The sequence below is a fragment of the Carcharhinus amblyrhynchos genome, chromosome 2, assembly GCF_965287045.1.
Source record: "Carcharhinus amblyrhynchos chromosome 2, sCarAmb.v2.hapA, whole genome shotgun sequence".
NCBI classification, from domain to species: domain Eukaryota; kingdom Metazoa; phylum Chordata; class Chondrichthyes; order Carcharhiniformes; family Carcharhinidae; genus Carcharhinus; species Carcharhinus amblyrhynchos.
In genome coordinates, this window is record NC_137325.1 from 12,938,076 (window position 1) to 12,953,258 (window position 15,183).

Below are 15,183 nucleotides of genomic sequence, written 5' to 3' on the forward strand. Positions count from 1 at the left end.
CATTTTGGGTATTGAAAGTATCAACTTCCATGCGGCGCTTCTGAAAAGGAGGCCACACTCTTGAAGGTACACTGTCATTTGTCGTGACTTTAGCAAGTACCAATTCTGAAACTGACATCACATATATTTTAGAGATGCATGGGGATCACTAACTGATCTATAGGATTTGTTGAATACGAGTTCACTGGGGACTGATTATTAAACCAACCAGATAGAGTTCATATGCCAAGCCCTATATAAAACAGGACCCTCAGTGGGTCCATTATCTTTCCATCCTGTTTGAAACCTGCTGTGTTCACACAGGCTTGTTGTTTTTATTTATTTTATTTTGTGCAATAAAAGCTCTCTTCCTTTACAGCCGACCAGTAGCTAGATGAAAGCTCTTCATAAAGTGAATCATCAATCACAGAAGTGTGCAGAAGCTAGGGCAGGAGGATCGGAGTCAGCTAGCCAGAAAGTAAGACCAGCTGTGCTTGGAGAGAACTCTATACAGACTTTGAGGACACTGACTTTCAAAGAGGGCTGATGGGAATACTCCAGTGGATGCCTGATGGTCTGGGTAGCTAGTCAGTGTGCTTGTGTATAATGGCTCAGTGCATGAAGACTTCAGTTCAATCAATTAAGTGTTAGCGATTTGCACAGAGCACAACTATAATTCTGTTCAACAAGGACCAAAGGATCAGCTTGAAGAATACACATCTGGTATGCCTCAGGATACATAATTTGTTGATAGGTCTGACAGCTTCTATTACAGATCATCCAGCCATCTTGGCTCTGGGAGCCAGCACTGACAATGAGCCGCTGTAACACTATTACAGTTTACACTCAGGCAGAGCCACTGGAGTCCTAAAGTGCAGTCCAGGAGAGTGTAATTGTCTCCACGAAGAGATATTGTCTCATCCACTCTCAGGATACTTCTGCCCCTAGATTTGCCGTGTGAGGCTCAGAGCCGTCTGAATCTGTCTCAGACATTAGCAAGCTGTTCATTCATAGCAGCATATTATCCAAAAAAAAAATCAAAGGTCCACCTAGTTTGCCTTCAATCTTCCTGGTAGTCATTTGGGCTGGATCTTCCACAAAGCAGCAATCAGTATTGGATAGCCACTTAGCTCAAACATTTCCACTCTTGGGCACTGCTCTCCATTTCTTTCTGGGTCTTCAGAACCTGGCTTCTCCAGAAATGCAGAGTGCAGTTTCCATCGGAGAGCTCCATCACGTTGCTGTAGTGTCTTGAGGGAAGATCATAAAATCCCTACAGTGCAGCAGGACACCATTTGGCCCATCAAGTTTGCACTGACTCTCTGAGAGAGCATCTTACCCAGGCTCAAACCCACCAATCCACGTCTTTCCACCTGCCTATGCTTCCCCAAGAATTTTGTGTTGCACTTGAATTTTCTAGGCAAGATGTGGTTATTCTGATCAGGAGATGGGTTGGGTGGAGGTGGTTGGGGGCTGATTGATGGCAGAGCGAACAGTGGTGGGGTGGTGGAGCAAGCACACGTAAAAGAGAAATGAAGTTGTACAGACAGAAGCAGAGGCTGTGAGAGATTAATTGATTTGTGACCGGGATGAGGGTTTGAGAGTGAGGTTGCTATGTAGGCTGTCGTATTGATTAGGGCCATGATCAGGTTTCTGGTCAGGACATCAGATTAGGCTGGTGTCTGGCAGTACTTGGGGAGCATTTGATCAGGATTACCTGGTCCTACCATACTGGGCATGTGGTGGGCCAGCCAAAAGTCCACTGACTTTTGGCAAAACGAGGAGATGCTGGTATCAGGTGGGACTGGTATTTTGTGGCCCGTGTGTTTGCTAGGATATTGGAATGGGTTTGTAGTCACTCAGAATGGGACACTGAGAAACAAGGCATCTGCTAATATTTATTAAAATGTCTTTATCACACACAAACTGGCCATTTGGAACAGGTCTATACCATTGGTTATGCTTCATTTAAGAGTTAGAGCATGTTTGGTATGTTATAACACTGAAGGAAGGTTGAGGCAGGGTTGAGTGCAGGTGACTTAAGAAATTGGACCTGAATAAACTGGAAGAGTACAGGCCCAAGAAAAGGCCTTTAGTAAACTGAAGTGTGTAAGAGGCATGATAGCCAGTATAGGAACAGTCAGGCCAGGGAGCTAAATGGTGTGACCATGGGGAGATAGATGGTGGGGGAGGAATAAATTCAGATTCTGTCGGCAGTGGACAAATTGTTTTGGGCATGGGTTTTACAATGGTCCGGTCTACGCCTTAAGAAAACTGAGAGGCCTGCCATCCTCGGGAGGATTAACTAAAGCTGTGTGAGGGAGGATTTAAATTAATATGGTAAGATGGAGCGAAAACAAATGTGTTGGCAGCCTAAAAGACAAAATAAGATTTTGATGTGTCGGGAATAAAGAGATAAAAAGGTGCAAAGGGATTAAGCATTATAAGAAACAAGACACAAAAATTGAAAAACTTATCATATCAAGAAAATCCAAAGTAGAATGCATGTATCTATTTACATATAAATGAATCCAATGACAACAAACTAAATTGGCGATCCATAATTGTTGATTAAATAATGGAGGATATACATTTGATGTCACCAGAAGACAGAAGAGAGAGTTTAGAATTAACAATGGGTTAACGAAGACATGGTTGCCATGCCAGGAACACTGGGTGGGATCTTGGTTTAGTGCTCCTTGTCTGTAAGATCCAGCGGCGGGTCAAGATCTGGCAAAACTTGGACATTGTGAATCTCGCCGGTGAGGTCGTGATTTCTTCCACCCCTTGCCAGCGAAGTAATCAGATTCACATTCATGATGGGTGAGAACCTGATTTGCGTTCATCTGAAAAAATTTTAATCTAATTAAAGACCCCTCTTGCCAGATCTCACCAACCCCCCACTAGATTTTTGTACCTCTCCAATGTGACGTCACATCAGTACAGTTTACAACAGGTTCACCCATATGTGAACCTGTTGTGGGGATCCCTCCAGGGGCATAAAGGTAACTATAGCCCCACGGGACAGGGACATGGCCTGGCACAGCTCCCTAGCACAGGCTGGCAGGAGGGTGAGTCCTAGCACGAGTCTCACATGTTGGGAGTCACCTACTTGTGGCGGTGGGGTGGGGGGAGCAGACTGCTAGCGATGAGCATATGAGGATGGCAGCAATATGGGGGTGGAGGATGCTGTCGATGATAAGTGGGGTAGGAAGAAGGGGATCACTGCCTGTGATGGTGAGGTAGGGGGAGGAGGCCGATACTTGGAGGGGGGGCGGAATGCTGGAGGAGAAAAGAACGATGCATGAGAAATCTACTTTTGAAGTACTGCAGGCCGTTTAAAGAAAACACTGCATTGCCAGCAATTTGTGAAACCATCCTTCATAAAGCTACATTGGAAGACATTTGACATGCTACAATTATCTTACGTTTATGACATCATAGCATGAGAACCATTGTTGATAGTTTCTAACTAATGGAAAATGTGGCAATTCTTATGGCTGCTTGGTCAAAGAAACAACAACGTGGACTGACATGCAGACACAAAAGCAGGCTTTCAGTCCAATAAGGTAACAGGTCAATTAATGTACATAAAGCAGACTTAAAGTACAGAATATTAGAAAACTCTCAGACAGAGGCTCACTTCTGGCCACAAGGCCCTTTGAGATTGATCATCTCTAGGCATTGTAGGTGATAGCAGCTTTTAACTCAAGCATAACCATTGCATTTCAACTACTCTGCTTCTTGGTATAAGCTTATTTTATAACTGTAATTAACATTTATACTTTGGAATAAGGCATCTTCTAGTCTGAGTATCTAAAAAGAATGTAATATGAGTTATAGACATATAGGAGAAAGGCCGGAGAGGTGGGAACTCAGTACATAGCTCTTCTGGATTGCCAGCACAGGTGTGATGGGTCGAATGACCACCTGTTGGTCTGTAAAAGTTTATGAAGCAAAGATTTGCTACAGCTCATTTTGCAGAACACAACTGACAGGGTACTTTAAAGTTTATTTATTAGTGTCACAAGGAGGTTTACATTAACACTGCAATGAAGTTACTGTGAAAATCCCCTATGCCGCCAGCATGTTTTTTCAGACTGAGAGAGGAAATCGGAGCACCTGAAGGAAATCCACGCAGACATGGGAAGAATGCGCAGACTCCGCACAGACAGTGACCCAAGTCAGGAATTGAACCCAGGTCCCTGGTGCAGCGAGGCAGCAGTGCTAACCACTGTGCTACCGTGCTTCCAGTACATGCACAAAACAGGCTGCACATGCATATATCACATTGAGCCACAGAGGTCAGCTTCAACCTCCAGCTGTGCCTCCAGAACGGCTGTCCAATTACAGCATCCAATTTGTGACATCTACTTACATCTCCTGAATTGGAAACATTTGGTGAATGGGTTGGTGCTGGCACCGCTCTTACTTTTTAACTTGGTAACTGAGGAACAAACATGGAAATTTGCTGATTGTGCCAAATTTGTGGAGGATGTGACAAATTGTGAGAATGGCTGTAAGAGGCTGCAGGCTAACTGGCTAAGCAGGATTCGCAGACAGGCAGCAAATACAGTTCAACTATACTGTTCAGAAATTCTTTTTGGAAAAAGGAGGAAGTACAACAAAATGACTCAGAGACAAATCTAAGTAATTACCAGGCAGTACTTTTAACCTTTGCAGAAGGGAAAATTACAGGTCCGAAACAAGATGGCACAAGCTTATTTATCAAGGGCTAACTGGGTGTTTAAGCTTCCAATAGGGTGGGCAAGAAGTGGCAGCTCATACCAGCTGGAAATGAAGGTCATTGCCATATTGGTGTAGACAAAAAAAGTGGCTTAGGGTTCACACCTGAAACAAGAGTTAGGACTTGTGCATCTTCAAAAGGGCTGATGATTATTGTTTGCAAGCAACCTCGTGGGTGTTTCTTAAAATGATACTTGCAGGCTTCAGTCAACAAGATAAATATTCAAAAATTACTTGCCCTGAATGAGAAGTCTTTCTCCTGTCTTCACATTCAAACCATGAGAACACTGCAGCCCTAACTCACTCCAACTGGCATCACTACCCTTCTAATCCCAGTTAATTCACTTCCCAGCTTTCTCAATCTCAGTCTACTTCTGCTTGCTCCAACCAGGTCTTTTTCAGGTTCCTTTCAAGGACATTTCTGGGACTGCCACTGAGTCCTTTTCTCTGGTGAGCTGCCCAGGAATGCTGATTAGGTGCCTGCCAGTTATCAATTCAATGATATAAGGTCTGAGATCCATTATGCACCACATGTTTAGTCTTTCAGGAACAAGGATTGTCCCTGCATCAGTTTCAGGCTGTGAACCGCAATCTTTAATTAAGGATGACAATACTATGAGTGGAGTTGATGACATGGAAAATCTGGTTGGTTGGACATCCCACTGGCGGGTGATGCAAATGCCATTTGTATTCATTTGCATCTCATGAATGCTGATTGAAACAGCCGCTTACCTGTGACCAGTCAGCCCTTCCATCATGCATCATGTTGCCTGCGGGAAATTACGTTGGAGTCAAACCCAATTGCTAAAGAGTGGCATGCATAAGGCGGTTCTCAGTTTATCAAAGACACCAAGTTGAATGCAACAATGCCATAATGCTGCATTGCTCCTGATGTGCTATTCACCAGTCAGGTCAGGGCAGACTGCATCTGCATATCAAGCTGGTCTTCATGGATGTACTGTGCTGCTGGACCCATGGACATTGCTGGACCCTGTGTCATTGCCTCAGTTCAGTACTGTGCCTGAGGTTAGGGAGTATTCCTTCTCCATCTGGTGCCACATACCGGCATCCATCTGTATAGTATTGTGATGTGGCCTCCTACAGCCACTGCAGCAAAGTTTCAAAGTTTGCTTGAGGACCAGGATTGGAGTGGAGTGCTAGGTGAGGCTAGGGGAATGGCCTGACGAAGACAAGGGGGGGCAATGTGGGAGGAGAGGAGTGCAGGGGGATGTGGTATGGCATGGGCTTATGATGGCAGACAAGCAGAGAGGCAAGGGGCAAGACTGAGGGGAGAGAGACTGGACCCCAAAATGGCTGCATAAAAAGCTCACAAACAAATGGATTTGTGTTTAAATATGCTGGCTGAATCTTCAAATCTGTTAGTTGAGGGCAGGCTGATGAATCTAGTTGCTGATCCATGAGAAGAATTGGAGGGGAACTCGCGCATGCATAGTTAATGATGTTTCAGAATCTCTTGTGGGTTCTTACCACTCTGATCAGAGAGACAGATACCGCCAGAACCACCTGCCACCACACTTCGGCTGGAATTCTCTGACTTTGTCCATAGTTGGAAATCTCTGGTCCTGTTGCTGTGAATGGAATTTTGGCTGAGCGCCAAATTCTCCATTCTTGTTGGCAGGGCAAAAGAGGCTGGAGAATTCCACCCTCTACTTAGATAGTACAGATTTTAAAATGCATAGTTGTCCTTAACATAGATTTTCCCAGCGGCTAACAGGTAAGAAAAATCTGTGAGTGTAGAGTTCATGAACATTAAGAAAGCCTTTGTGAGAATATTTTACAGGGATTACTGGAAATATTAAGCAGCATGGAATTAAGGATAGGGTAGGAAATCCATTTAAAAACTGACTAGAAGGACAATAGAAAGGACTTGTTAAGGGTAGCTTTCTCAGAAGTGGTTGTCCCTGAACTGGTGACATTTCTGTTCACTGTATACATCTATGATTTTACTATGGACTTAAATAGATTGATGATGAAATTTGCAGATGATAGGAGGTACAGTAAAATTCTGAGAAGACCAAAGGGCGCTGCTGGGATGTTGATAAGATGGGGAAATAGTCTAAAAGGTACCAGATGCAATTCAATATTGGTGGATGCAGTACAGTTCTGCAGCAAAAAATAATAGCAACAATAAGTCTAAGTGTGGAAGTAGGTGGAGGTGCAGGAGGGTGGGGTGGGAGGTGGAAGAACATCAACTTGTGGAGGGTAGAGCTCGTTTAGTAAGTCCTTAAGCTATTAAATCTATAAGTCAGCGTTCGGTCAAAAAGTATAAAAATAATACTTCCTTTTTCGAACGCGCAACCAATAGGTCCCACCTCAAAGTATAAGCTTACGCTGACAGGGAAACCGTGGACATTGTATGGTGCGAACAAAAGTTGTTGAAATCATAAGAGAGCACCCTGTGCATCAAATACTACTCCAGCAAAGAGATGGCAAAGGTAAAAGCTCTCTTTAGCATGTAAATTATCACTTTTATTTTGATGACAGGCTTATTCGTTCTGCTTTTCTAGTTGCATTTTAAAGTAAGTGCATGTGACATCATAGTTTCAACAATTGGGGACTGTAAACAGATTTAGAGGGAACTGTTTAATTTATGCTCCAGTATTCACCAATTGCCATTGTTCTATTTTCAGGTACCTAACACCGAGTTTCCAGACATCATTGATGATATATTCTTCAACTCTTCAGAGTTTTCAGAATCCTGCGAGACCTCAGGCATCAGCAACTTTAGGAGGATTTTTATGCCCTGTTTTTATTCAGTTGTTTTTGTGACTGGGCTGGTGGGGAATTCTTTGGTCATCGTGACACACATTTACTATGAGAAACTGAAGACTGTGGCTGATGTCTACATGATGAATCTGGCGATTGCTGATCTGTTCTTCCTCTGCACCCTGCCATTCTGGGCAGTTGATGCACACACTGGATGGATTTTTGGAACATTTATGTGCAAAATTGTGACTGGGACATACACTGTCAACCTCTATAGCTGCATGCTAATACTCAGTTGCGTGACTGTCAACAGGTATAGAGCCATTGTTCGAGCAACAAAAACGTTCAACCGCAAAAGTGATATATTTCACTGTAAGCTAGTTTGTGCAGTGGTTTGGGTGTGTGCAATTATTTTGACTCTTCCAGAACTCATATTTAGCAAAGCATTTACTGGTATGTCCGATACAATTACCTGTACTTTCGTGGATCATTTCTATTTTGGCAGCATTTTCAGAGTGGTAGTATGTCTGATACAGATGATAGTGGGATTTCTGATACCCTTTATAGTCATGATCATTTGTTACTCAATCATTGCAAAAACACTGCTCCGAGCTAAGGGGTTTCGGAAGCGTAAATCATTAAAGATTATCTTTGCAGTTGTAGCTGTGTTTGTGATTTGTGAGCTGCCATTCAACATTGTCTTGTTGATGAAAACTCTACAGATCTACAGTGAAGAAATTCCCACATGTGAATACTCTGCAAATATAGACTACGCAATTATTGTCACAGAGAGTATTGCATATGTACACTGTTGTCTCAATCCTATTCTTTATGTATTTCTTGGCGTGAAGTTCAGAAATAGTTTTCTGAAGATTTTAAAAGATATTGGATGTATTGCACAAAAAGAATTAGCTGGGTATCTGGAAACTGAGTCTGAGACATCAAGACATACATCGGGAGTATCCGAAGCAACAACTATGCAACCTTTGTAACAGATACTGGATGTATTGGGGCCTATAATAAATTTGAGGAAATTCCACAAGTGCCCCCCGCCCTCCATAACTTTGGAAGGATAATTACAAGTTCTGCTTCAGTGGCCCACGAGGCACACATATGCCTGTCATGGCATTATAAAGATAACAACATTGCCATTGTCTACTTCTAATTCTGCATTCTTCCCATTTGATGTCTTTGCAAATGCTGGAATATGCTTTCTACTGTGCATATATTAACTCAGTGATAGAAAGGGATTTTGCATCACAGATACACTTGTGTGCAGCTCATTAAGGGCCTGCATTTGGCCTAATTAGGGATTATGCCGACCTCTCTGACTATGGTAAAAAAGCTGAAGAGACCACACAAACTGGAGATATTACCTAAGTGCGCCTTTTTTCTGAGTTTCACTGATTTGCTGCTGAAGTTGTAGCAGAAGATCAGGGTTTTGAACATGGCCATAATAGCTCAGCTACATTGGATTCCATCTGGCAAAGGTGTCCGGCTTGCGAAATCTTGAAACCAAAATTGTGAGTCATGCTTAACACCTATTAGGTATAAAGTGTTTAATTAAGTACAAGTATGTAATCGCATACATAAATGTGGCAGGTTTGTTCAGTATGATAATGTCCATTACTGTATCAATCCTATTTTGTATTTCATGCTATGAAGTTTAGATGCAGTTTGCATCAGTCAAGACCACTTGGTTGCAGTTGTGAAATATTGATGTGGGACAGCCTGTGCCAAATACGTCTGACGTGGTTAAGAATGAAATCACAAGCATATAAGTGAAATAGCAGCATTACGAAAAGGGTCACTAATCCGCATGTAATTCTTAGGAATATTGGCCATTTTTATTTCAGATTTCTACCACTTGTTGTTGGGATTTTAGATGTATTTTTTATATAAATTATTTTGTAGGCACTGGAATTTTATGCCAACTAAAAGCTCAATTTTGTAGAACAAAGCATTTTAAAATGTCCTGAATTATTTCAAAGACATATTTGTTATATCTGCAATTACTCTTCTGCTTTATTTTATTCTTTACAATGCAATAATAACAATAAATTTGAATTTATCTCTAGATTTGATAAGGATTTTCTTTCCAAAGGCTGTCTGTAGTAGTTTATTACTGAAATGCATAACTGCATAAATATGATTTTCTTGATAATAATCTTTTGGTTTAAATGCTGGACTATTTTATCTTTTTTGTATAACATGTAAAAAATTAAAAGAAAAACTTAATTTGTTTTTGATTTATCATTATTGAGACTTGTATTTGAATTTGACCATCTGCCACTATTTGCCCTGCAACAATATCCCACCCATCCCCTGAGGAATCTAGCAACAGGCATGGATTTCTCCTTGGCCATGGCACATTGTTCCATTATCACAAAGGGAAAGATAGAGCAGCATTTGTTGGAGGGATGGAGAATTGGGCATCATGCCACAATAAAGCAGGACTCACCCAGTCCGATGGGGATTTCTCTGGGGAGGTCTGCACCAGAGGGATTTGCATTTCTCTAGTCTGTTCCGTTTGGACCTTAAGCCATGCTCTTCAGAATGCTTATCACCTGCTCTCTCGGCAGCAATGAAGATAATCATTGCCCTCAAATTTTCCAAGTTAAGCTCCTTTCAGGCAGCCTTGGAAGGTCTCCGTAATATACTTCAGCAGGGGCACTATTGGCATGCACAAACCAGGTCACTGTTCCCTTTACAGCAGTCCAGCTCTCTTGAAGAGCTTTGGGATCACAGCCTGGCATCAGAGAGAAACTATCAGAATTTTTTGGGGTTGGTAGTTTCCCCACCAAAGTGGAATGTAAAGTACCTCCTCACCTATGCAAATGGGAAGGGATTCCATTCCATAAATAGGAAGTAGTGCATGACAACATTGCGAGGATTCAGCTCCCCTTGACCTCTTCAAGCATCTGTCAAATCCTAGCTGCAGAAACACCTGCAATGACTTCTCTTTGCACACCTTCAGTGTTACCTTTGTTGTCCGTGTAGGAATGGCCCTCCTTCTATTTCTCATCTAAATACTGTCCCTCATTGACATAATCCGAAAACACATCAGTTTTTATGGGTGCAATCTTATGAGGCGAGGTGTTAAGATCGTGTGGTAAGCAAAAACTCAGGTTCACCCCTGGCTTTTCACCTCTCTCATCATACCAGCATTGTTTGGCCGGAGATATTGGCTTTGCACTCTTGATTTAAATATTAATGACATGCTTTGTCATTAAAATTCTCATTCGTGTTCTCAAACCCCTTGCACCCATTGACACAAATAGTCTTGGCAGGCTTAGAACCCACACACCTAGTCTGTGCTTCCTGTTTTTCAATGCTTTTTGGTAGGGTTGTATCATTGGGATTGTGTGTCCTTCTCATGGATAGGGATGGCAACCGCAATTAGGCATATTCCTGTGGTTTCATCATATGACTTGCCCCCCCATTACGATTAGTCAGCTAACACATCTGTCCTTCAGTGCTACTCATTGTCCAATTGGATGATACTTGACTGTCAGCCAAACAGCTTGTTCCTTATTTTTAATATGTTGATATCTGGTGAAGAGAAATGTTCAAAGAAAAAGGGAAAAAATGTTTTTTTCTGAATGTCTCCATGATATTTCTCCAGGGATGCATGCAGCAGTATTCTGGAGACTGACAATCAATTCCTGGAGACTCCAGGTCAATGCGGAAGGGTTAGCAATCCCACTCATGGATGGAACTCTGTCCTCTGGGCACAGATAGCACTTGAATGGTCAAAGTTGTGATGACTGCGTAGGTCATGCACTGAAGTAAGTTGAGACAGAAATTAAACCACTGTTGTTTTATCTACTGCCCTCCAAGTTACTACAGAGAAGTGCAGACTGAACAGTGCATTGAAAAGGCTGAAACAAGTTTCTTGGCAGTTTAGCTGCTAATATATCAGTTTTACACAGGTTTAGATCAGGTTTAGGCTTGCACTAATGAGCATATAAATAAATTTATTTGTGCACCTGCATGTAACTCCCTTCATTAGCCACTAGCTGGCGCAATGATTTTGTTAATCGCAACAATCAGACCATAGGTTTGCCTCAACCACAAACCTCAGACATTAATTCCACAACCTTGCAAGCCTCTGTGTAAAAGGATTTCTCCTGTTTTTGATGCTAAAGGTCTAACATTCAATACTGTAACAATACTCCCTCGATCTAGACATCTCAACTAATGGAAACAGTATGCTTGTATCTACCCTCTTCCATTTAGCCAGAGTTTAACAAACTCCTTCCCTCTCCATGGGTGGGATAGTGGGTGCAACACCTGTCACCAACCTGTTGTCGGTGACATTTTACCAGTGGTGGGGGATGCACCGGGCAGCCCACCCAACACCTAGAGCAAATTGAGGCCCTAAAGTGGCCATTTACTGGCCATTGAAAGGCCTTCTCCAAGTACTGCTGGTATTTGACCAGTGGTGGGGCTATCCATGCTATATAGTGTATTGTAAGCACATGTTTTGGCACTGTGTCCAAAAGGGGCACCACCCTGAACTCAGGTCCCATCCAGTGCATTTGCCACCCACCCCCCCCCCGTCCCCCCGCCCCACTTTTCTCTCAATCTCAGCCATCCATCCTCTCGACAAATCCTATCAGATAGGCCCTGGTGAAACACCCCATTTACTTGGCACTTGACACCCAAGTAAATACTGTGTTTCACCAGGGCCTGTCTGGGAGGACAGTTTCCTCCCACTGTCCGGACACGCTCTGTAACAGGGACTAGCTGTAGTCCCAGGAATGGCCACTGCTCCTGGTGGTGCTGCTGAGGCTGGGCCAGGGTCATTTGAGTGGTGAGCAACTCCTGCGAGTGAGGCTTCCTCCCAGATGAGGGCTGAAGTCTTGCCCTGAACCAATTGGCAACTGCATTGCCATTAAATCAGGCCAGTGTTTCTCAGCCTTCCTGGTAAAACTTTGGTATGGGTAAGAAACTGACTGAATGGGTAATGTCAGGATATGTAGTGTATCGTTTGGGGTTCACCCCAGTGGCTCAGCAGTACTGTTATTACTCAAGAATATGACTGTTTCTAGTTTGCATCGGTGACTATTACTCTGAAACACAGTGCAAAGCTGTTACATCTGTAGATAATCACAAACTCGAGTAGGAGACAAGAATCAGCAAAACAAAATTTGAGAGAGGATGAACAATGACGGATACAACTTAATGCCAACAAGGAGGCCTGTCACCTTGCCTAACCCCATGCTTGTGAAGAGTGGTTAGCACTGCTGCCTCACAATGCCAGGGATCTGGGTTCGATTCCTGACTTGGGTCACTGTCTGAGTGCAGTTTGCATGTTCTCCCCATGTCTGTGTGGGTTTCCTCTGGGTGCTCTGGTTTCCTCATATCGTCCTCTGAAAGACGTGCTGGTTAGGTGCATTGACCCGAACAGGAGCTGGAGTGTGGTGACTAGGGGAATTTCACAATGACTTCATTGCAGTGTTAATGTAAGCCTTACTTATGACTAATAAATAAACTTTAACTTTTTTTTGGTGCCCCTTAAGCTCTTCATAACAAACATGCTTCTCTAATGGAGAGCAAATCCATGCTTCTTGGGCAGATACTGGAAATCTGAAATAAAAACAGTAAGTGGCCAGAAAAGCTCAGCAGGTCTGGCAGCACCTATGGAGAGAGAAACAGAATTGGTGTTTCGAGTCCAATACGGCTAAACCAAAGAAAAGTCAGATCTGCTGAGTTTTCCCGGCGCTTTCAATCCTATGGTCCTTTGTGAACTGCGTCTAATTAATTGATCTAATCTTTCGCTGGTAAGAAAATAAATAACTTGCGTTAATTGATATTGTGTCCTATGCTATTTAGGATGACCTAATTAAGTATGTTTACAGTGCACCCTATGGTAAGATAGATAACCACAGCAGCCAATTTTTATCGAGTAGCATCCTACAAGCAGCAGTTGTGAAGTGGCCCGGAAATTTAATCATCATTAAGCAGGCACGGAGGAGGCGGTGTTGGCACTGTCTCACAATGATAACTCTGGCATGCAGCCAGCACTACCTCTGAATCATCTCTGTTTGGTGGGCTGGATATCAAGCATCTTGGATTCCACTAAAGGGCAGGCAACTTGTCTTCAAAATAAAATGCACACTGGCCACAGAAAGAACATTTTCCAAAACTGAAGTGGCTTTAGCAAGTGCTGAGTGGGCACCAGGTTCTCTAATACTATCTTGAATAGCCTGGTGTAGGCCGTGGACCAAATTAAGAACACCCTCTTTTCCTCAGGGGACAGAAAGCCTGCCAAGCAATAACTCTGTTGCCAATGGGATATCAATGCCAGGAGCTGAGCTCCAAAAACATGGCTGTACCACTGTAAAAAAAATTCAACAACTTTGCCAAAATTGTTTCCCACATGTTTGGATCAGGTTTAGGCTTGCACTAATGAGTGTATAAACAAATTTATCTGTGCATCTGCATGTAACTCCCTTCATTAGCCACTGGTTGGCACAGTGATTTTGTTAATCGCAACAATCAGACCATAGGTTTGCTTCAACCACAAACCCCAGACATTAATTCCACAGCCTCGCAAGCCTCTGTGCAAAAAGATTTATCCTGTTTTTGATGCTAAAGCTCTAACATTCAATACTGTAACAATACTCCCTCGATCTAGGTGTCTCAACTAATGCTTGTATCTACCTTCTCCCATTAGCCAGAGTTTACTGAACTCGTTCCCTCTCCATGGTTGGTGGCATTTTACCAGTGGTGGGGGCTGCATTGGGCAGACCACCCAACACCTAGGGCAAATAGTATACTATCTCTTACTATCAGCTGAGATGTCTATCGCCTACAGCTTACCTACCTCAACAATCCCCTCCCCTTATCCTCTCACTATCCTAGATTAATCGCAGAACACTTCATGACAACTCATCCTCCTCAGACTCTCACACTCACCATTACTGCAACCTTCACTTCACCACACTTCAGTCCTCACACACTGCATTCTTTCTATTTCACTCATAGAATTTGACGGCACATCCCCTGGTTGACTGAAAGCATCACCGACTGTGACCCGTAACTTGATCTGAATGGTGAAGTCCCAGGTTTCAAACTTCCACAGAAAATCTGGACAATCCTTAACGACAGGAAGACGGGCCATGGAAGATGTCACTATTTGTTTCACAAGTGGAATGTTAGGAACAGCTCAAATTGAGATATGGTCTTCTAGACAGACTATTGCCTGTATTCTGAACTTCTGGCCTGAGATCCATTCCTGATGGCATCACCATCATTCAAACTGCATTAGCTGAAGCCATGGAAAAAAATTTTAATCTTGACATTGAACTATAACTGCTCATTACTAGATGCCCTTATATGATAAGATTTGTTTTTACTAGAATGATTGAACATAAGGTTCTGTCTTGCAAAGTTAAGTTGATATTATACTGCAGAGCACTGGATAAGTGTTGAATTCCATTAGAATCCTTTTCCAACTGGAAAAAATACTATTATGCATTCAAAACTATAGAAAGCAGTACCTGGGAATCCTGTTCTGGTTTGACCAGTGGTTCACATACCCAGAGAACTTAAACGTATATAAAAAAAGACTGCTGCTTAAATTTGGGGAAAAAAAATCAGGCCCTTCAATTTCAATAGGCATCCACTGTCTAAATCCGTTTTGATAGGTGAGCACAGTAAAAAGTCTGACAACACCAGGTTTAAGTCCAACTGATTTATTTGATAGTAAACTCACAAGCTTTC

General features: G+C 42.7%; 2 protein-coding genes across 5 annotated transcripts in view; one reads left to right on the plus strand and one right to left on the minus strand.

The window, feature by feature from the left end:
* fyco1a (FYVE and coiled-coil domain autophagy adaptor 1a) overlaps window positions 1-15,183 on the minus strand; it is a 152,156-nt gene that overhangs the window by 41,567 nt on the left and 95,406 nt on the right. The gene's annotated exons all lie outside the window — the stretch shown is intronic.
* Window positions 7,091-9,581, plus strand: LOC145352489 (C-X-C chemokine receptor type 6-like). Its single transcript, XM_080202414.1, has 2 exons — window positions 7,091-7,181; window positions 7,377-9,581. Exons 1-2 carry the CDS (start codon window positions 7,173-7,175, stop codon window positions 8,442-8,444), a joined length of 1,077 nt encoding a protein of 358 aa, XP_080058540.1. The 5' UTR covers window positions 7,091-7,172; the 3' UTR covers window positions 8,445-9,581.